Source organism: Zalophus californianus, chromosome 3 (assembly GCF_009762305.2).
Source record: "Zalophus californianus isolate mZalCal1 chromosome 3, mZalCal1.pri.v2, whole genome shotgun sequence".
Lineage (NCBI taxonomy): Eukaryota > Metazoa > Chordata > Mammalia > Carnivora > Otariidae > Zalophus > Zalophus californianus.
Window position 1 is genome coordinate 175,842,701 of NC_045597.1, and position 20,636 is coordinate 175,863,336.

Sequence of the window (20,636 nt, forward strand, 5' to 3'; positions counted from 1 at the left end):
TGACCCCAGGGGCGCCTGGGTGGCTCAGTTGGTTAAGCGACTGCCTTCAGCTCAGGTCATGATCCTGGAGTCCTGGGATCGAGTCCCGCATCGGGCTCCCTGCTCAGCGGGGAGTCTGCTTCTCCCTCTGACCCTCCCCCGTCTTATGTGCTTTCTCTCTCTCTCATTCTCTCTCTTTCATTCTCTCTCTCTCATTCTCTCTCTCTTTCAAATAAATAAATTAATTAATTAAAAAAAAGAGAGCTAGTGACCCTGATGAGAAGGGGAAGGAAACTTGCAGAGGGGCAATTGCTGCCATCACTGGGGTGAGTTGGTGTTTGGCCAACAACTGGCTCTTCCCCTGGTTCTGCCCAAAGGGTACCAGCCTCCAGCTCACCCATTCTGCCCTGGCACCCTGGACTCTGCCTCTCCCACTTCTTCCCCCACCCACCCAGTTCTGTGCTCCTCCTGCTCTGAGCAGGGTTTCCCCCTCCAGGGTGCTGGGCTGGGCCTGAGTCACTTCCCAGGCGGCACCCTGGGGAAGGCTGCGCAGGACCCACAGTGACAAGTGACAGGCTCAGGCTGCAGTGCCCAGCTCTCCAGGCCTTCCCAGGTGAGTAGCAGGGAGGGGGTCTGGGGGAGGCTGGAGAAAGGGGGCAATGCCAGGAGCGGGGGGCAGAGGCTCCTGGACAGAAAAGAGGGAGCTGGGGAGGTACATCTAGGTATTCATGGATTTTATAGAACATCTGGACTGGAAGTGGAAACAAAGACCCTCAGTCCGCCCCTTGGTCTACAGATGGGGAAACTGAGGCTGAGGAAAAGCAAAAGGTCACACAATGAGTTAGTAACAGGGCCAGGATGGAGACCCAGGTCTCTTAACTCCCAGCTCAGTGTCTCCTGAACGCCATCCCCACACACCCTCCCTCATTTACCATCTTTTCTCTCTCCCTCCGCCTCCACCGTGTCCCCTGCTTCTTCACTCCCACCCACCCTAGAAATTCCAGCAACTCTGCCCTGGGAGGCAGGGCATGTGGGTTTCCCATGCCTGGTCTTTACTCCAGGTTACATCAGGATAAGCCACCGGCCCCCAGCGGCCACAGTATTCCTCTCTGCAGGCTGCAGTTCCCGGGGAGAGAACCACAGGATTAAAACCAGGTGCCCTGCTCCCCACACACACCCAGCATTCTGGCCCGGTCCCAGCTCTAGGGCCTCATTTTACTTCTGCCTCCCTTTCCTCAAAGAACACACATTTTCCATTCAGCTGGGGGCCAGGAAAGGATGAATGTGTGCCTTAAGGATGATGACTGCTCTGGCGAGGCTCCCTGTCGGGGAGAGGGGTGATTTTCCCTCAACCCAGCGTCCTCATGGCGGGAGCATTAACAGGGTGGCTCATGTCAGGTTGCCCTGTGTGAGGGCACACAGACCTGAGTTCGAACTCTAGCTTCTCCGCTTAGAGCTTTGTGGCATTAGATAAAAGACTTATCTGTCTGTCTGAGCCCCCCTCTTGCCTTGTATCAAATGGAGTTAATGACCTCCTGGATTATTATGGGGACTGAATAAGACAAGGATGTCAGGCACGGAGCATAGCAGCTAGCACCCAGGACCACTCTATTAGTGGGGGCTACACTCTCACCTTCCCACGCTGGCCTACGAGGAAGAGCTGGGGTGTTTATCCTACCTGTGAACTCACTGTGTGACTCCAGATAGATGACATTCCTGCCCTGGGCTCTGATTCTTCCTTTGGATAAGGAGCCATCCAGGAAGGGGCTCCTTCCTGGGTTGACCTTCCAGAGCCACGAGGAATCACACCATTTTGAAATACTCATGGCAGAGGAGAGGGTCATCCTCACCAGGAACTTGAAAGGTGAGTGAGTCCCGAGGGGTTTTCTGGGATCGAGTTGGAGGAGAAGTGAGGGGTCTTGGGAGCCCCTCCCTCAGAGCCCTCACCTGACGCCTGATGTCCACCATCCTCCCCCCGCCCCCAGCCGCTGTCTCGGCCATCCTCCAGGGCTACGGGGGCCGGCAGCAGCCAGTGACAGATGCCAGTGCTGAGCTACACAGACTCTGTGGCTGCCTGGAGCTCCTCCTGCAGGTGACCCCCTCTCTGCCCTCCTCCCACCACCCTTCCCTCATGCCCAGAGAGCCAGGAGGGTTTTCCCAGATACCGAGGAAGAGCGACCGCCTCAGCCCCCTCAGGGTCAGCAAGCCCTTCCTGACATCCGACCTTACTCTTGGGGATTGATACCATAGCCTAGGAAGTGAGGTAGGGCCCGGTGGGGAGGGGTGGGGCAGGGCGGCCACCCTGCTCTGAGGACTGAAGTTTCAGAGGCAAGATGTCCCAGGGCTGAGCCTTCCTGCTGCTGGCCCTTTTGTTGAGCACTTACCACGGGCCAAGCTAAGCTCTTCTTATGCCCCACCTCATTAAATTCTGATTCTAACCCCCCTTCGGTGCTTGATAACCCTACCACCCCCACATACACACACAGAGCCTTCCTAGATCTCTGTGTGTGATGCACATGTGTGGTGGGAGTGTACATGTGTGCATGTGTGAGGTTTGTTGGGTGCACATGTGAATCTTCTGCCGGTCTACCCCTCATCTGCTGCACTCCAGTCACACTGGCCTCCTTGATTTTCCTAAAGCACACCAGGAATGCACCTACCTCAGGGCCTTTGCACTTGCTATTCCCTCTGCCTGGACTGCTCCTCCCTCAGAAATTTGGATGGCACAATTTCTCATTTCCTTCAGATCTGGACTTGAGTAGTATCTCCTCAGTGAGGCTCTCTCTAGCCACTCTAATCCAAATTTTTTGAAGATTATTTATTTATTTATTTATTTATTTATTTATTTATTTATTTATTTATTTATTTGAGAGAGAAGAGCACAAGCAGGGGAGCACAATCAGGGGAGTAGTGGCAGAGGGAGAGGGGAGAGCTGAGCAAGGAGCCCAACTCAGGCTCGATCCCCGGACCCCGGGATCATGACCTGAGTGGAAGACAGATGCTTAACTGACTGAGCCACCCAGGCACCCCTCAAATCCAAATTCTTAACACACACACACACACACACACACACACACACACACACACCCTAAATCACACACATGCAGGCATACATACCACACACTCATACACATTACATACATACATGTGTGCACACACCATGTACTTTCTGTTCTCTTTCCCTGCTTTATTTTTCTCCTTAGCAGTCAGCACTAACATAATATACGTTTTACTTACTCAGTTTGTTCATTGTCTGTCTCCACTACCAAGTGTAAGCCCATGCGGTCAATTTGTTCATTGCTGAATTCCCAGGGCGCAGAACAAAGCCTGGCAGAAAGTAAATGTTCAACAAGTGTTCCTGGAATGCATGAATAGAATACCAAAAGGCTCAGAGAGGTCCAGCACCTTGCTCATGGTCACACAGCCAGTAAGGGTGGAGCCAGGTCTGTCTACAGTAGCTCTTTCCTCTCTCAGCGTGCTGGAATGCAAGGTGGCTGCTGGGAGGAAACGTTTCTATGCTTTTCTGTCCTTCATCCCGCTCCCAGTTTGACCAGAAAGAGCAGAAGAGCTTCCTGAAGCCTCGGAAGGATTACTGGGACTTCCTTGGCGCCGCCCTGTGGCTGCAGCGGGGTAGCACGGAGCCGGCTCGCTTCGTCCACGCACACGACAAGGTATCCAGGGCCAGGGGGCAGGGTGGCTGGTCTCAGCACAAGGGGGCCCTGCCACCAGGCCCTTGACGGCAAAGGTCTCCAGGGGCCCCTTTCCCACCCATCTTGCTCCGCTGCCCTGGTCCTCCTGTCTCGTTAGCCCTGCCCTCAGCATCCCTCTGGCCACCCCTTTGCTCCCATGACAATACAAGTTCCCATCTTGTCTCCCTGTGCTGGCTGAGTTCCCTCCGTCCTAATAGCACCCGGCTGCCCCCGCCCGCCCCCCACCACTGTTCACCCGCTGTGCGCTCTGCAGTTGAGGACTCCTCTGGCGAAAGGCCGCGCCTTCATCCGCTTCTGCCTAGCCCACGGACAGCTGGCCGAGTCCCTGCAGCTCTGCCTCCTGAACCCAGAGCTCACCAGGTGGGGCTGTCGGCACATGCTCCTTCTGACTCCCCCTGTCCCTCCCTTGGGAAACATGCCTCTTCCCCGCCCCCCATGGATGGGTTAATTTCAAGGACAACTAAAAGGACAGCCATGAAAGAAAAGTCAAGGAAGAAAGGGCAAAGGGGGGGATCAGAACACAGGAGCCCAGTAGCACCATGATGCTTAAGCCTCCTGCCCCCCAGGGGCCAAAACCCTGCCGTGGGAACCATGCCGTGTGGTGTACAGCAGAGGCAGATTCTCAGGGGGTTGGGCTGGGGGGGCAGCAATAACACCAAGGTCAAAGGCCAAGGCTGCTGATCACCATTACCACAGGAAATGGTATGGCCCCCAGAGCCCTCTGGTGTGCCCCGAACTCAAGGAAGACCTCCTGGACTCTCTCTACACTCTCAATGGGGTGGCCTTCGACCTGGACCTGCAGTGGCCAAACCTAGATGAAGCCTGGCCCATGTTCTCAGAGTGAGTGTGTCCCGCGTGGAGGGAAGCCCCTCTTTCCAGTGCCTTACCCCCACCACCCCCTGCAAGCTCCAAACTCCGCCTGAGCCCCATCGGTTCGCCTCCCCTTCTTGCTGTCTGAGCCCCTGATCCCCCACCCCCCTCAGCCTTCTGTTTTCCTGGTGTAATCCCATCATGTTTCGTGAGGCTGCATGCAGTACTCACTCATAAGGAGTTGCTGGATGCTTGGGCTGGAGGGTCAGAAGGATGAACCCCATGGTGGATGTCAGGATGAGTGGTGGGCGGGGTGTGTGCATGGATGGGGGGGTGCATCTGCAAGAATGGGAAGGTGGGAGGGATAGTGCGGTCAATGGGTGGCTGGACCGCTGCCGGAGAGAGGCCCCAGACCCCCTTGCCCTTTCACTGCAGGTCCCATTACTCCAGTGCCAGTCGGACCCAGGGAAGAAGACCCAGAAAGACCAAAGATTCCCCAAAACAGGTGCCTCTGCCCAACTTCACTCCAAGTTGCCTCCTCTCCATCTCTCTTGGGCCCCCCAGGATGAGCAGTAACCAAGCTGACAGACAGACATATCAGGGAGAGAAGGCGACCGTTGGCAGCATCCACAGGACCCAGGGGCCCAGGGGTCGGGGAGGCAGTGGGGTGGGTACCCAGAAGCACGTAGGATGCACACCAGGGAAACAGCTTCCGTTGGACAACGTGCAAATGTCTCAGTGCAGTTCAGGGAGCAACTGAAGAGCCAGGTTTCTGGGTTCAAATCCCAGCTCTGCCCCTAATCACCAAGGTCCTTGGCAAGGTACTTGTCTTGCCTCGAAGGTGATTGTGAGGATGCATTGAGACAGACCGTGTGTAGCACAGAGCAAGGCCCCTAGCCAAATGCTCAGGAAGGGACAGCTTGTGGCTATTGCCGTTCCCCAGTCTTGCTTTGCACCCCCTCAGCTTCCGGGCACCAGGTCCAGATACCATGAGGATTCAGCCTCTGACCAGTAGGGGGAACCCATTGCAATACAACCTGTTAAGTGCGGTGATGCAGACTTGCACAGAACATGGGAGCACAGAGAAGGCTGCTTGAGAGAGGTGACTCTTTGCTGCTGGGGGTCTGTTTAAGCTTTCACCACAACCCTACGAGGTAGGGGTTATTACTCCCAATTCACAGACGAGAAAACTGAAACACAGAGAAGTTCAGGGGCAGGACGGAGGAGAGGAGAGAGTGGGAAGAACTTAGAGGAAGCCAGATAGAAGGTGCAGGTGAAGGAGGGAGGGAGGAGAGGAAAGAACACTGAGAGGCACCTCAGCTCCCTGACCAGACCGAAGCTTGGGCCCCGGATCCACCTGGGGTGATGGTAGGTTCCCGGTTCCTGGGTCCTGTCCCAGACCTCCTGAATCAACATGCCCTTAGAGTTAGCCAGTTCCTTGGTTTAGGTCTGTGGCCTCTCCTACGCACCCAGTGGGCGAATTGGTGCCGAGAGTGGCTTCGGGGGCTTCTCTGCAGATCTCAGCACCACATGGAGACCCCGCAGGAGTCCAGCCAGAGGAGCCGCACACTAGCCAAGCCGGCTATCTGCGAGATGAGCCCAGGGAAGACGGGTTAGCTGGACTCCCCACGTCCCAGCAACACAGGCATCTTCGTCCCTTCGTGGAAAAGAAGAGAGAAGATCCCAGGAGGCTCGGGCCCCCCCCAGAGCATGTGGGAACCAGAGGGGGAGGAGCTTCAGCAAGCCCAGGAGAAGGGAGCCCCAAGACCTGAGATCTGCCTGGAGAACTCACCCAGCAGCCAGGGACAGGGGGAGTGGGCCGACGGATCTCCGAAGGAGGTGATAGGGACGGAGGCTGAGGGCAGAGGGCTTCTGCCGGGTGCAGAGGAGACTCACAAAGCAGGAGCAGAGTGGGGTCATGCCCACAGGCTGCCGGCCTCCAGCCCCAAAAGGACAATAGAGGACACGATGTCAGGGAGCCTGCAGGAGTGGGAGGTGCCTAGCATTTGGGGAGAGCCCCGGGTCCTACGGGACCTAGGAACAAAGGAAGACTCCACCCCAGAGAGACCACAAGAGGAAAGAGGAGTGACCAGGGTGACCAGGAGGAAGGAGCCGGTAGAGGTGGCCTTGCAGGATGTGGTCAAGGTGAGAGCAGCTGAGCACTGTACCTGCCTCTTCTCCCTCTCTAACCTGGCCCACAGGTGGGACTCTTCGGTGGTGATGGGGGGGGGGACATTGCAGCCCACAGATCAATTCTTTTTTTTTTTAATTTTCTTTTTAGATTTTATTTATTTATTTGAGAGAGAGACAGAGACAGAGATAGTGAGAGAGAGCACAAGTGGGGAGGAGAGGGAGAAGCAGGTTCCCCGCAGAGCAAGGAACCCGATGCGGGACTCGATCCCAGGACTCCGGGATCATGACCTGAGCCGAGGGCAGACACTTAACTGACTGAGCCACCCAGGCCCCCCCCCCCACAGATCAATTCTGATTGGTCTGCACAGTATGATTATTCTTCGAGGGGGTCTTCTTACCGTAGCCTCACGCCAGGCCCACTTCGTTCATCAGTCCTACCTGCCTGGCCCCTGAGGGCACTTGAGTTTGAGACCCCTCCCCAACAGCTCTTCGGAGCAGCCACCTAGCTGCCTTTGTTGTAGATGATTCTCCTGGAGATCACAAGATTGATTTCAAGCTTTCCTTCAGCCTCCTCTCTACCCACAGTCTTCGTGCCCCTTGAGCTCTGTAACTTTCATCCTTCAGCAAAGGAAGAAATGGTGGCCCCAGGCTCACCCAGGGGCAGAGCCTGGCCTCTCAGCTCCCAGGGCTGTCCCCAGTCCTGCCCTCCACCTAAGGGCTGTCTCACTTGGCCTGGGGTCTCACGGGGATGTTTGTCAGGTCAGACCTGGAGCTGGGATCTCTGCCCTCCTCCCTCAGCTTCCCTTTCCCTTCCTTTACCTCCCACCCCCAAGAGCCTGAGACATGAGCTCTGGAAGACCAAGGAGCAGGCCCAGTACCAGGAGCAGCTGCTGAAGGAGCAGGAAGGGGAGCTGAAGACACTGCAGGAGCAGCTCAGCAGGTAACCTTGGCCACCCCCCACCACCCCCCACCACCCCTGCACAAACAGGCCTGGCAGGGAGTCCGGCAGGACTGGAGGCTCCTGCTCACCCCTTCATGGTCACGCCAGTAAGTGTCTTCTGAGTGCCTCCCATGCTGGACACAACTTGGGGATGCTGTGGCATGCAGGGCATTATTCCTGGGCCTCCTCAAGCAGTTCCCACTAACCCCCACCCCCTGCCAGCCCCCCCTCACTGGCCTCCCTGAGAGCCTCCAGGAAAGGTGGATGCCTCCTGACCCTCCCTCCCCTCCCACACTCACCTCTGCCCCTCTGCAGCTGCTCCCCTCTCTTTTCAAGCCAGTTTCCCTCCCTGCCCCTCCACACTCCTGCCTTTCGTTCTCCATCTTTCCCCTGTTCATTTATCTCTCATTTTCCTGCTCCCTGTTACAGCCTCTCTTTCACCCTCGCAAATCACAATCATCATCATAACTATCATGTACGGAGCATTTACTGTGCTAGGCGTTTCCTCCTAACCAAACTATGAGGTAGGTTCTCTAAGAATCCCCATTTTATAGATAGGGAAACTGAGCCTCCAAGGTGCCACACAATTCACCCAATGTCACTAGTTAGCAGAGAGCTGAGGTCTGCACCACAGCAGCTGACTCCAGAACCGGAGGGCTTCCACACGGGCTCCCAGGCAAGATTTTGAGTGCCTGTATTATTTCAGTCCCCCCGTTTCTCCCCCTCAGCCCCCCTCACCATCCAGCTTCTTCGACTTCCCGGCATCACACTAACCTCAAGAGCCCGGAGCACACTCTCTCAGGGTCTGAGTTTCTCTTTCAGAATCTTTAAAAAATATCTCTGCCATGCAAAGGTCTTGCTTTGTCTGACTCAGTCCCTCCGGGTCTGTCTCCCATGGTTGCTGGGTGCCTCGTCTGCCCTCCTGGCTCTGTCCCTCGCACGTGGCTGACGCCCACCCCGGGACACCCCAACCCGCCCGCATCAGAGCCTGGGTAGCTGTGCTTCAGACTGAATCACTGGGCAGTTGACAGACTCTCTGCTTAAAAGGCTGAGAGAGGCTGTGGGCCCAGAAACCAACCCAAAAAGGTCCCCCCGGGCTCCTCCCACCAGACGCTCGGGAAAAATCCCTAGGCAGTTTGGTCAGGAAAGATTCCCGTGATCCCGGCCCTAGGTGAACGCAAGGCCCTGCCCACCCAGGGGCCTTCTCTGGGAATCAAGATGGCCTGGAGGGAGCAGCTGGGAGGATCCAAGGAGACCACCAGGCCCAGACTGCTCCCTCGGCTGGGGGAGCCCCTGTGTCACAGACCACCACCCTGCGGCCTGTCATCCCATCCAGCATCCCCCAGACTCTCAGCTCACCTTCTCTGTGCCGGCCCTGTGGTGTGTGCCGCAAATCCTCTTGTGGACAACACAGACCAAACCCCTGTCCCTGTGGAGCTTCCCTTCTAGTGGGGGAGGCAATCGGTAAACACGACAAGCAAGTTAATTGCATAGCGTCAGATGTGACAAGTCCTAAGAAAAAAAAAGTCGAGCAGGAAAAGGGGATGGGGGTGTCAAGGGCTGACTTTAAATATGGCGGCACAGCCAGGGAGGGCCTCCCTGAAAAAGTGATGCTTGAGTGAAGACCTGAAGGAAGTGAGGAGTAAGCCATTTGGGTATGTGGTTGAAGAATGATCCAGGCAGAGGAACAGCAAGGGCCAGGGCCAGGTGGTGGGAATGGGCGTGGCAGGTCCCAGGAATATCCCTGAGGCCCAGTGGAGTGAGGAGGGAGAGGAGGTAGGGGCAGGTCAGTCGGGTAACAGGAGACCCTTGCAGGTCATCAAAAGGACCTTGGCTTTGACTCAGAGTGAGATAGGAACCACTGAAACAGTCCTGAGCAGAAGAGGGACAAGATGCAACTGTTTGCTTTAATGTTAAGTATGTTCACTTTTTTTTTTAACAATACAGTGGGTTTTTGTGTATTTATAAAACTGTGCCTCGATCAGACATTTTCGTCACCCCAAAGAGGAGACCCTGTACCATTAGCAGTCACTGCCCATTTTCTCCCAACCTCCCAGCCCTAGGCAAGCGCTCATCTGTCCCCGTAGACGTGCCTAATCCGGACCGATCTGTGCTTTCGAGGGCTCAAGGCCACTGCTCTCTGGAGCTAGTCTGTAAGGAAGTGGGGATGCTGATGAGGAAGGGGAGCGCGGGGGAGTCCCCAAATGCTCTCTGGCAATGGAGGTGCGAAGAAGCTGCAGGATTCTGTGTCTACTGTGAGGCCGGGCTTCCTGGTGCAAGAGAGAAACAAAATGTCAAGAATGACTCTCGTTTTTCCGCCTGACCCGCTGGAAGGCCGGAGTCCCAGCTGACAGTCTGCCATGGCAGGGCAGGCTTGTGGGGAAATTTCAGGAGCTGGGGTGAGAGCCTATTAAGTCTCAGACGCCCGTTGGACGGGCAAGTGGAGCCGCTGGGCAGACAGGAGGGTGTGGAGCTCAGAGGAGAGGCACAGGCTGATCTGCTGGAGAGCCGTCAGAACGCGGGTAGTGGGAACAGAAGCTTCTGTGGCTGGGAGGACGATGTGCTGCCCTGCCTCCTGGGATCCAGGGAACTCAGGAGGAATGTCTCACTCCAGGGGCCATGGGCATCAAGCTGGGATCGGCTGTCTCACCACCGCCAGAGAGAAGTGCCGTGGGGCCCACTGAGTCAGCCAACAATAGCATGGTGCCTCTACTGTGGCCATGAGCGGGGTGACAGCCATGAAAGAACAGGCAGTGTCTGCTCTCTGGGACCTGCAGAGACAGACGACAGATCAACAAATAGAAATGAGACGTCAGCTAGTCATGGGTGCTGTGGGAAAACATCAGTCCAGGAAAGGGGATAGAGACAAGACAGTCACCTAGACTTAGAGTCATGGGCTTCCTCGCTGAGAAGGTGAGAGTTGAGCAGAAGCCCCGATCACTGGAACAACTGGACCCTGCAGATATGGTGGGAGGGGTGCTCCAGGCAGGGGGACCTGCAAATGCAAAATCCCCGTGGGGCTGGAACAGAGTTTTGAGCAGGAAGTGGGAGGTCCCAAGACCTTCAAGATTGCTCTGTTTGTGGTGTGGAGAATAGAGTGAAGATGGACAGGGATGCAGCCTTTGGGTGCAGAGCCCCAGGCTGGACACACAGGGGAGACACCAGACCAGCCAAGCATCAGGCCCCAGCAGACCAACCAGGAGCTAAGAAAATACACTTGCAACTGAGCTGTGGGACATCCGACACCCACTTCCCAGCTCTCTGGCCATGGCACCTTGGGAAACTGACCTTCCCTTTCTGGCCTCTGGTGTCTGATTTGCAAAAGGAGATGGTTGGATCTCTAAAGTTCCTCCTTCCGGCTCCGATGCTCTGTGAGACCATCCTTCCAAGCAGGTGGGTTTCTTCTGTCCCTGGGTAAGACCTCAAAGCAAAGGTGATTAGGTCAGGGATGAGTGGAAGAGGTCCTCAGATGGGGAATTAGGCAAACATCACACATTCCCCCCACCCCGTCCCCCCCTGAGATCCTTTGAGGCACACCAGGGGCTCATAAGGTTCTATCCCTTTCTCCCACCGGTTGCCCACTCAGCACTGGTGCCAAGAGCCACTGAAGTGTGGGGCGACAGAAAGAGTTGACGTCCTGAGAGGCCTGCATCCTGATTTCTGCTCCCTCCACTTATCAAGCCGTGTGACCCTCAGCAAGTGTGATTTCCTCTCTGAAGCTCTATTTTCTTTCCTGTAAAATAACGATCATATTACCTAACCATACATTTCTGAAAATTTAAAACGGAGCCAGGCTATAAAGCCCTGAGCTCAGGGTCTGGCATGTAGTAGGTGTTCAACAGACTTGAATTTCTTCCAGGTCCCCTCCTGCACTGGAGGTGTCTGTCAGCCCCTGCTTGAAATACTTGGGTGTCTTTCCATTGCACTGAGATTAAAGTCCACCCTTCCCGGGGCCAGCGAGGCCGAGATCAGGCCCTGCTCCTTCCCACCTCCTCTCTTGCCCATTCCCCACCTCCTGCCCTTCGTGATGTTCCAGCTTCCCTTGCCTTCTTTCAGTTCCTCAAACAAACCAAGTTCTTGCCAACTTGCAGACCTTCACATGTGCCTTTCCGTGGCTCTACATGGCCGACTTCTCATCTCTTAGATCTGCTTAAAGGTCACCTCATCTCAGGAGCCTTTGCCGAGCACCCTCTCGAGTCCTCCCCCACCTCTCCTTCATCCCAGTCATACACTTGGCTTCACCATGTTATTGGCCCATTACTTGTTTTGAACATTGCCCCAGACACACTCTAAGCTCCACCAGGAGGCATATGCACTGCTGTATTCCTGCCCCCTCCAACAGCCCCTGGCACACAGTAGGTGCTTAATAAATGTTCCCTCCCCACCTCAAAGATACACTGCAACCATGGTGCTCACATCGGGACCAACACCAGCCTCACCAAAGGCCCTGGGATCAGTGCGCTAGTAAACTAGCTTGGGAAAATGAAACAGCAATCCTAAGAAGGAAGGATACTGGAGACCAGAATGTTCATTAAAAGTCAGAACGTGGCCCTGAGCACAAGAACACCCTTCCTTAGGGTTGCAGGGACTGACTGGTCTTTCAAAATTTCCATGGGTAGCTGTTGTCGGTTTGATTTTACAGCCCACCCAGCTTTCTTCTCTGAGGCCTGCTATGCGGCGGCGTTGTAAAAATTCACAGTTCAGTTCACCGTGAAGCCTCTTGCAAGCCTCAAACACACTGAAGCCCAGGGGTGTGGCCACACACAGACAGACACACACACACGCACACACATCTGAGGTCACAGGATGTGCACCCGCCTTTGCAACACCCTCCCATCTGAGCGATGGGAGGAGGGGCTGGGACCCTCTTATTTCCAGTCCAGCAGATTTCTTGGAACCTGCTAGGAAGCCACCGAAGACAAAATGAAGAGACCAGAACAGAGCTGAGGCAACGCCAAGCCCAAACTCAAAGAGAAACTTAAGAAAGCCGTATGTTTAATATTGCTTCTTTAATTGAAAAGACAATGTGCTGTAATTTTTCAAAATATTTTAAAACCTAAAAATCACCCCAAACCCCACCCCACCTACCCCCCCCCAAACCGATAATTGTTCTCAGCTGGGCACAGCCCATCCAGCCTGGTCCCCAGACAGCCCCCCTTCCCTCCAGACAGCTGCCATGATTGTGAGTATGCCTTTCAAGAAAATTACATTTTAAAATGGAAATGTTAAAAAAAGAAAAGAAAAGAAATGCAAATGGCAATGTTGGCTACACCCTGTTTTCATCCCTCTGAACGGCTGGTAAGGAGTCAGCCTGTAGATGTCATGTTGTACACGGTGCTCCATTCGGTGTGTATGTGTGAGCGTGTGTGGCCTGGCAGGGTGTGGGGGTGTGGAGAATGTGTGAAGAATGTGTGTATATGTGAGTGTGTGTGTGTGTTTGGTGTGTGTGGTGTGTTGTGTGTATATGTGTGGTGTGTATGGTGTGTGTGTGTGGCACATGGTGTGTGGTGTGTGTGAGGTGTTGTGAGTGTGTTGTGTGTATATATGATGTGTCGCAAGTGTATATGGTATGGTATCAGTACGGAGTGTGTGGTATGTGTGTTATATGGTGTGTGTGATGTGTGTAGAGTGTGCGGTGTATTGTGACTTATGTGGCATGTATTGTGTGGCATGGTGTTTGTGTTGTGAGTGCGTGTGGTGTGTGTTGCTGTGTGTGTGTATGTGTGGTATGTGTGGGCTGTGAGGGCCGGGAGTATATGTGCAGCACGTGTGTGTATGTGTGAGCGCATGTGTGGTAGGTATGTGTGTCCGTGTGTGGTGTGTATGGTGTGTGCGCACGTCAGCTGTAGGAAGCACCACCAGCTTCCCCAGGAGCCCCCTGGCAGGCAGAGGCCCGGCCTAGCTCGGGCACAAATGCCGGGAACTGAGTCCTCCTTCTGTGCCCAGGTGTCAGGAAGAGAGGACCCGGCTGCAGACGGAGCTGGAGCAGAAGCAGCAGGAGGCTGAGAGGAGGGACACCATGTATGAGGAGGAGCTTGGAGGGCAGCGGGACCTGGTCCGTGCCATGAAGATGAGGGTGCTGGAGCTGATTCAGTAAGGGCGGACGCGGTGGGGCAGGAATGTGGAAGGGAGGATGGCGTGGGACGTAGAGACTGGGGAATGAAAATTCTACTCCACTAAAGACTATCAAGTAGGGTTCTGAACCTTTTATGTATGCTAACTCGTCTCCTTCTTATGGCCACCCCCGCCATTCTCCTCATCTTACAGATGAGGAAACTAAGGGTCAGAGAGGCTGACTTGGCCACCAAGGACACACAGCATATAAATTGCAGAGAGTCTTCTGGCTCCAAGGCACGCCACCACTCCAATGCACCCCCACATACATACACACCTACTAAGGTTAGGGGAAAGGAAAGGAACCCATGGATGGAGAAGGAATTGAGAGAAGGGGGAGGTTAACCAAGAGCTAATCATGTGTCCTGTACCTGACTACCTGCTAGATTTCCACAGACCACTGGGCCTATGGGCCGCCCTGGGGCAGCTGTCCTAGGTTCCAGAGGCTAAGCTCACCAGGATCGATTCCAAACCACTAAGCCACTGAAGGATGGAGGAGCTGTGTAAAGCCTGGTCTCTGCCCTAGTGGGGAGCTAATGTTATACTTTGACCCAGTTCAGGAAGCAGGACACCACTGGACTCAGGTTCCATTAGAATTAGAAGGTCGCTGAGGGATCATCTAGGACTAAATCCTCTGGCACAAAATCCAAGTGATACTAAAGATGAGAGAAGGCAGAGGTCAACCTGGAAAGAACAAACCAAGAATTTAAGGAATGATCTCCTCCAAGGAGCTGTCAACTGGGAGAAAAGAGGATATAAGATATTAGCTGTATATCTCACAAAAGAATTTAAGGTAACCAACAATAAAAGACATATATACATATATATATGACTGTTATAAATGATATATATATGATTGTTAAATAAAAATATGCAAAATGGAAGAGGAAAAATATATAATCCCAAGGTATAGGATTAGGGTTAGGGTCGAAATTTAACTCTGAGCATCTTGGCAGCAGAATCAAAAATGGAAACACAGAAAGTTGCCTAAGTGTCACTAGGCATTCCAAGGAAATATACCAGTGCATCAGGAGGGAAAAACGCTTTTCCTCATGTTAAAGAAACTCATCACAAGATCCCAAACTACATAATATAATGTTCCTTGCAGAAGCATCATGAAAAATCTGGCCCTAAGCAAAAAGGGCGGCGGGAGCCATAGAGGCTGACTTCTGCATCAAGATGGTGGACAGACACATCACCTGTTTTCCACCCTGAGATCTCACTAGAATGATCCTAAATGATCAAAAATAAATAAAACTTGTAATAGAGAGAAAGGTGGAGGAGCCAACCACAGAGAAGAGATTTCAGCTACTTTCCAGAAACCGGAAAATGGATGAAAAAGTAGATACTGGATTATTTAGCCCAAGTTAGAACTTCAGGGCCCAGAGATACCAGGACCTCAAATGGCAGGAATGAGATGAGGGACAGATATCAGGAAAATTAACTGATAAAGTCATTAGAAAGAGCAGTGTATACCCCCTGCTTTCTGCCTGCCTCCCCGACTGCAGAATATCAAACCCAGAGATCTATCTCCCAGGCAAAGAATTAAAATGTCCTTCTCTAAAAAAAAGTTAGATGCCCCCAAATGAAAGAGCAGTGTGTTCTGATATTTGACAGTCCATGGGGCAGGTAGCTCCCTGCCCAGTCCATCCTAAAGGGAAGCCACAAGCCAACCGACCGTCCCTGTCCAGTACTTGAAACTCCAGCAGCTTAAACATGAAATAGTAACCAGAGATCTCCAGATGTTTGAGAAGAATCTAGAGCATAAAAGGGAGAGACAAAGATAAACAAACAAAAAAATCCACCTCCCATGAAACAAGATGCTGTGGTAAGGGACCATCAAAAGATGAGAAGTGTTCTTGGAAATTAAAAATATCAAATTTTTTTAAATTCATAAAGAATGGAAAAGGAAGAGAAGGCAGTCTCTCAGAACGTAGAGTAAAATGCATAAAGAGATGGAATGCATGAGAGAAACAATTGCAAACATAAAGGATCAATCCAGGAGTTTCACTATCTTCTCCAACTGACAAGAATTCCCAAGAAGGAGAGAATAAAATCAAGGAGATTATCAGATAAAAAGATGAGAGACTTTCCCAGCTCTGAGGGTCACAGGTCTTCAGATGTAAAGATGTCACAGAGTGACCAGCACAACAAGCAAAAAGAAGGGAAATGCACATTGAGATACATCGTTGTGAAATCTCGGTAAAATAAAGATGAGAACAATATACTCAAGACACGTCACTTATAAAAGAAGTAGGACACAGAAAGGCATGTTAAGGATCAATGGCGCCTGGGTGGCTCAGTCAGTTAAGCATTCAACTCTTCATCTTGGCTCAGGTCTTGATCTCGGGGTCGTGAGTTCAAGCCCTGCATTAGGCTCCACGCTGGGTGTGAAGTCTACTTAAAAAAAAAAAAAGAAGAAGAATCAATGCATTCATACTTTCAAGTTCTTAGGAAAGATAGCTTTTGCCCTAGAATTCTAGGTCCAGCCAAACTATGAAGCAAGTAGGGAAGGTGATGCAGGAAAGATGTTTTTCAGGAAGACCGGTTATAGAAAATGCACCTCCCACACAGTCTTTCTTGGGAAATTAATTAAGGATGTACTTCAGAAAAACAAGGAAGTAAGCCAAGAAAGGAGAAGATGTAGAATTCAGGGAACAGTCATGGTAATCCAGGAGACAAGAAAAGGGAATTCCCAAGATGACAAGAGGACAGACAGCAAGCCCAGGGAGCAGTAAGTTCAGGCTGTAGCAGAAATAGAGAGGACCTAGGAGAAAAATCTCTGGGGAGGAAGAGAATCAATAAAATACCTGATACAATGAAGAATTTGTTGGGGAGAGAGAATACTCAGGCTATGTTAAGGGCAAGTCATGCACAGAGAAAAAAAGACAATTGGAAAGTCCTGGAAAAACAAAACATTTCCAAGAAAGGAAATGTGTAGAACATATCTAAGCTCTCCTTGAAGAAATATGTTTATATATCGTCTAATAATGTAAATACTATTTATTGATTTTTTAATGTTGGAATCAACCTAAAGACCAAGCACAGAAAACAACTGCAATGATAGAACTGTCAATGTTATCACCTAAACAATATTAAGTATAGAAGAGAATCCAATAGAACTTTCTATGAGGAAGGAAATGTTCTCTATTTGCCCTGTCCAATATGGTAGCTACCAGTCACATGTAGCGACTGAGTACTTCAAATGTGTCTTGTGTGACTGAAGAACTGAGGTTCTAATTTTAGTTCATTTTAGTCAAATTCAATATAAATTAAAGTAGCCACATGGGACTAGTGGCCACCATATTGGATGTTGCAGGAAAAGGTAAGTAGGAGGTGAGCAAAGGAGGCTCTCTGAAGAGGAAGGGATGCTGGCATCATCCTATGACAGAATGGCAGTTGGGATGCTGTCTGTCCTTCATAGGATGAGTGAGAAATAAATGTGTGAGTGTATTCTGTAAAACTACAAGAGTAATAGAGGAACCAAAAATAGGGATATTCTGCGGAGGAAGGAGGTAGAGTTAGTGAGAACGGTACTAAATAAGCTACCTCCCCTGACATCAAGGTAAGGAGCTCTGTAGAAGATGTTCTCTCTCGATGGATCAAGAGGAGAGGATATGAGCATATTACTCAAGTGTGGAAGTAATATCAAGGAGAAAAACCTCGAAGTGTAAGAAGTGGTTTTGCCACTCAAATCAGAAGGAGTGGGGAGGGTGTCTATTTCCTTTTGGTATAAGTACTTCTGTACTGTTGGATTTTTAAGTCATGTGTATGTATCATTTTGATAAAAAAAAAATTTTTTTTTAAAGCAGGAGACAGAGGGGGAGGGGCAGAGGGAAAGAGACAGAGAATCTTAAGCAGGTTCCATACCCGGCTCAGAGATCGACGCAGGGCTTAATCTCACAAACCCTGAGATCATGACCTGAGCCGAAATCAAGAGTCAGAGCTTAACCAACTGATCCACTCAGGTGCTCCCTAAACATCCTTTAAAAAACAAAACAAAACAAAACAAAACAGTGAGGATAGTTTTGCAGGAGTGTAGCCTACTTAACCAGAAGGGGATTTCTATCAAGTGCCAAATAAAAGCTAAGGGTATTATAAGAAACTGCTGGGGACTTCCACAATCAGGGAGCGCTCTGGGAGGTGGGATATGAAGGTTATATTGGGCGAGGGGAACCCAGATGTTGCCATCCATCTTCCCAAAGACTACAGACTCCCTCACCTCTTATGTGTGTGTGTAGGGGGGTGTCTCTTTCATGGTCTCTTCATTTCTTTCTCTATCACTGTATCTCTTTCTGTCTCTCCATCTTTCTCTATATTTGTCTCTCCCTCTCTCTCTGTGTCCCTGACTGTCTCTGTATCTTGTTCTCTTGGTCTCTCTCTCTCTCTCTCTCTCTCTCTCTCTCTGCCTTTATCTCCCCATCTACCTCTCTGTGTGTGTCTCTCTTTGTCTCCCTCTCCTACTCACTGACTTCCTTTCTCTCTGACCATCCCTCTCTGTCCTTCTCTGTCTCGCTCTTGTTTTCTGTGCCTCGGTCTTTCTGCCTTGCTATCTCTCTCTCTCTCTCTCTCTCTCTCTCTCTCTCTCTTTTTTTTTTTTTTTTTTGTTTCTTTGTGTGTGTCTCTGGGTGACGCACACCCTCTCTCGCTCGCTCTCTCTTCTTGGTCTCCGTGTTTCTCTTCCTCTCCGTCTTGGTCTCTCCATCTTCCCATCTCTGTGGGTGTCTCCCCACCCCTGTCCACCCATCAGAGAGAAGGATGACCTGTGGCGGAAAGCCCAGCATCTGTCTTCCCTGGCCCCCGGATGTTGTGCGGACTGCAGCAAGATCTTTGGCCGGCTGTCTCGGCGGTACCCGTGCAGGTAATGGGGAGGGCACGGAAGTCTTGGTCTGGGACAAGCACTATTTCCACCAGCCCACAGCGCTCTGCCCCCACTGGGACGGAAGGGACACAGGAACTGGGGGTTTATGAAAGCCACTTAAAGGCAGCCACTCAATTTACACACTTAGCATAGACATGAACCAGAACAGTGGAAAGGGGTCAGACAAGCAACAGTGTCTGGAAGATGGGACTGTGCAATCCTTCCGAGAAGAGACTGATGAACAGGCTTCTGGTCTGGGGGGAGCTGCTCCCCTCACCTTCCTCTGGGAACGGGGTGGCAGGACAAGCCATGGGGGAGAGGGAAGGGGGCCAGCAGGAGAACCTGCCATTTGGACTTAAAGGACTCTGGAGGGGGTGGGGCATTGAGACACCCTTTAGGAAAGGGGAGGCCTCCTTGGACAGGCCCAGGGCCTCTCTGCCGGGAGATAAAGAACAGAACGGACAGCACATGCTCAAGCCCCGTGCTCCCCTCCCCAATACACACCCATGAGCCCCCACTCTTCCCACCTCTGCTCCCAGGCTCTGCGGAGGCCAGGTTTGCCATGCCTGCTCTGTGGATTACAAGAAGAGAGAGGGCCACTGCCAACCTTGCTCCCAGAAGGGCGAAGCTCAATTCAACTGACAGGATCACCCGACTGGCCACACACCCTCCCGCCTCAATCAGCTCCCTCTCCTCGCCCTTCCCACCTCTCTGGTCTGACGAGTCCTGCCTTTTAGAATTTGATGATCTCAGGCAGACAGCACTTGTGTGCACATCCCGCAGCGTGGAGAGCAGGAAGAGCCGGCTAGAGCCCTGCACCCCCCGCCCATGAGCGGGGCGGCTTGAGAAAGCTCACAGCTGTCTGTCTGGGCTTCTTCTGTCCGTGAGGGTGCGAGACACCATCCTCCCTAAAGGCCCACCAGGCTCAGAACATCCTTCCCCTGGGCCCGAGAAGACCCAGGGGCCCTGACATTTCTCCACACCCCCACCTCACCCAGCCCACCCTTCACCACGCTCGGGGAGTGTCCTGTCTGGAGTCGGCTGTGAAGGTCTGCTTTTGCTGTGTTTCATTTTTAACAGCTTTCTTGAGGTCTTGACATTTAACACACTTGGCATAAATTGTCCAATTGGATGAGTTTTGACTTTAATATACACCCATGAAACCATCACCATGTTCACAATAATGAACACATCCATCATCCCCAGAGTTTTCCTTCATGCCCCTTGTAATCTCTCCCTCGCCCTCCCCCTCCCAAGGCAACCACTTATCTGCTCTCTACCACTAGACTCGAGCTTTCCAGAATTTTATATAAACAGAATCATCTGGTATGCACTCTATTGTCTGCCTTCTTTCCCTCAGCGTACTTATTTTGGGATTCATCCATGTTGGTGCACATATCAATAGTCCCTGTTTAAGGCTAAGGGGAAGAACTCTACTGCATGGAGAGACCACAGTTTTGTTTACACGTTCAGCTGTTGCCAGACATTTGGATTGTTTCCAATTCGAGGCTGTTACACATACCTTTCCTACGATCAGCTGTGTACAAATCTTTGTACAGACATTTGCTCTTATTTCTCTTGGGGAAATACCTAGGAACGAAATGGCCAGGTCCTAGGATAGGTATATGTTTAACTTTTAAGAAAAACTGCTGAGTTGTTTCCCAAGGAAGTCATGCATTGTTCCCTCCCACCGGCAGTGTATGGGAGTCCCAGATGCTCCCCAGAGCACAGACATGGGGCTTGGGCCTCTCTCTCTCCTTTCCTTCCAACCGTGATGGTGACTTGGTCGGTCCCAAGTTGTGAGTGCCTGGAGGGAGGGGCTGGGACCAGGTGACTCTCCATGCAGTGCTCACTCAGCTACATTTTAATAAAGAGGGTTGATGAGGACTTGTGTAACTCCATGGTACAAGATCATATCCCCTGACTGCCTGAGAAGTCTTATGTAAATTCTGCATCATTCACTGGGCACCCAATTGTGGTGCTTCTGGGAATACGATTTCAGAAGAAGCGTGGGCCCCACTCGATATCAAGGGGATTAGCTGCCCTATCTGAGCTCCAGGGCAGACTTTGTGGCCCCAAACAGGCATGC

The 20,636-nt window shown here is 52.0% G+C and overlaps 1 protein-coding gene and 1 long non-coding RNA gene across 2 annotated transcripts; one reads left to right on the forward strand and one right to left on the reverse strand.

Moving 5' to 3' along the window:
* Positions 1-328: 328 nt before the first annotated feature.
* On the forward strand, positions 329-19,789 carry RUFY4 (RUN and FYVE domain containing 4). The gene is given in 13 exon segments (XM_027590594.2): positions 329-592; positions 1,729-1,843; positions 1,965-2,071; positions 3,525-3,650; positions 3,943-4,049; positions 4,386-4,529; positions 4,935-5,004; positions 6,017-6,190; positions 6,192-6,644; positions 7,466-7,572; positions 13,519-13,665; positions 18,437-18,547; positions 19,087-19,789. Coding segments are annotated over 12 exon segments (1,689 nt in total). The 5' UTR covers positions 329-592; positions 1,729-1,803; the 3' UTR covers positions 19,190-19,789.
* Positions 10,530-19,128, reverse strand: LOC113920271. Its single transcript, XR_003519275.1, has 3 exons — positions 19,075-19,128; positions 10,861-10,993; positions 10,530-10,567 (listed from the first exon to the last, which is right to left on the reverse strand). It is a non-coding gene; the product is annotated as an uncharacterized LOC113920271 (long non-coding RNA).
* Positions 19,790-20,636: the final 847 nt, after the last annotated feature.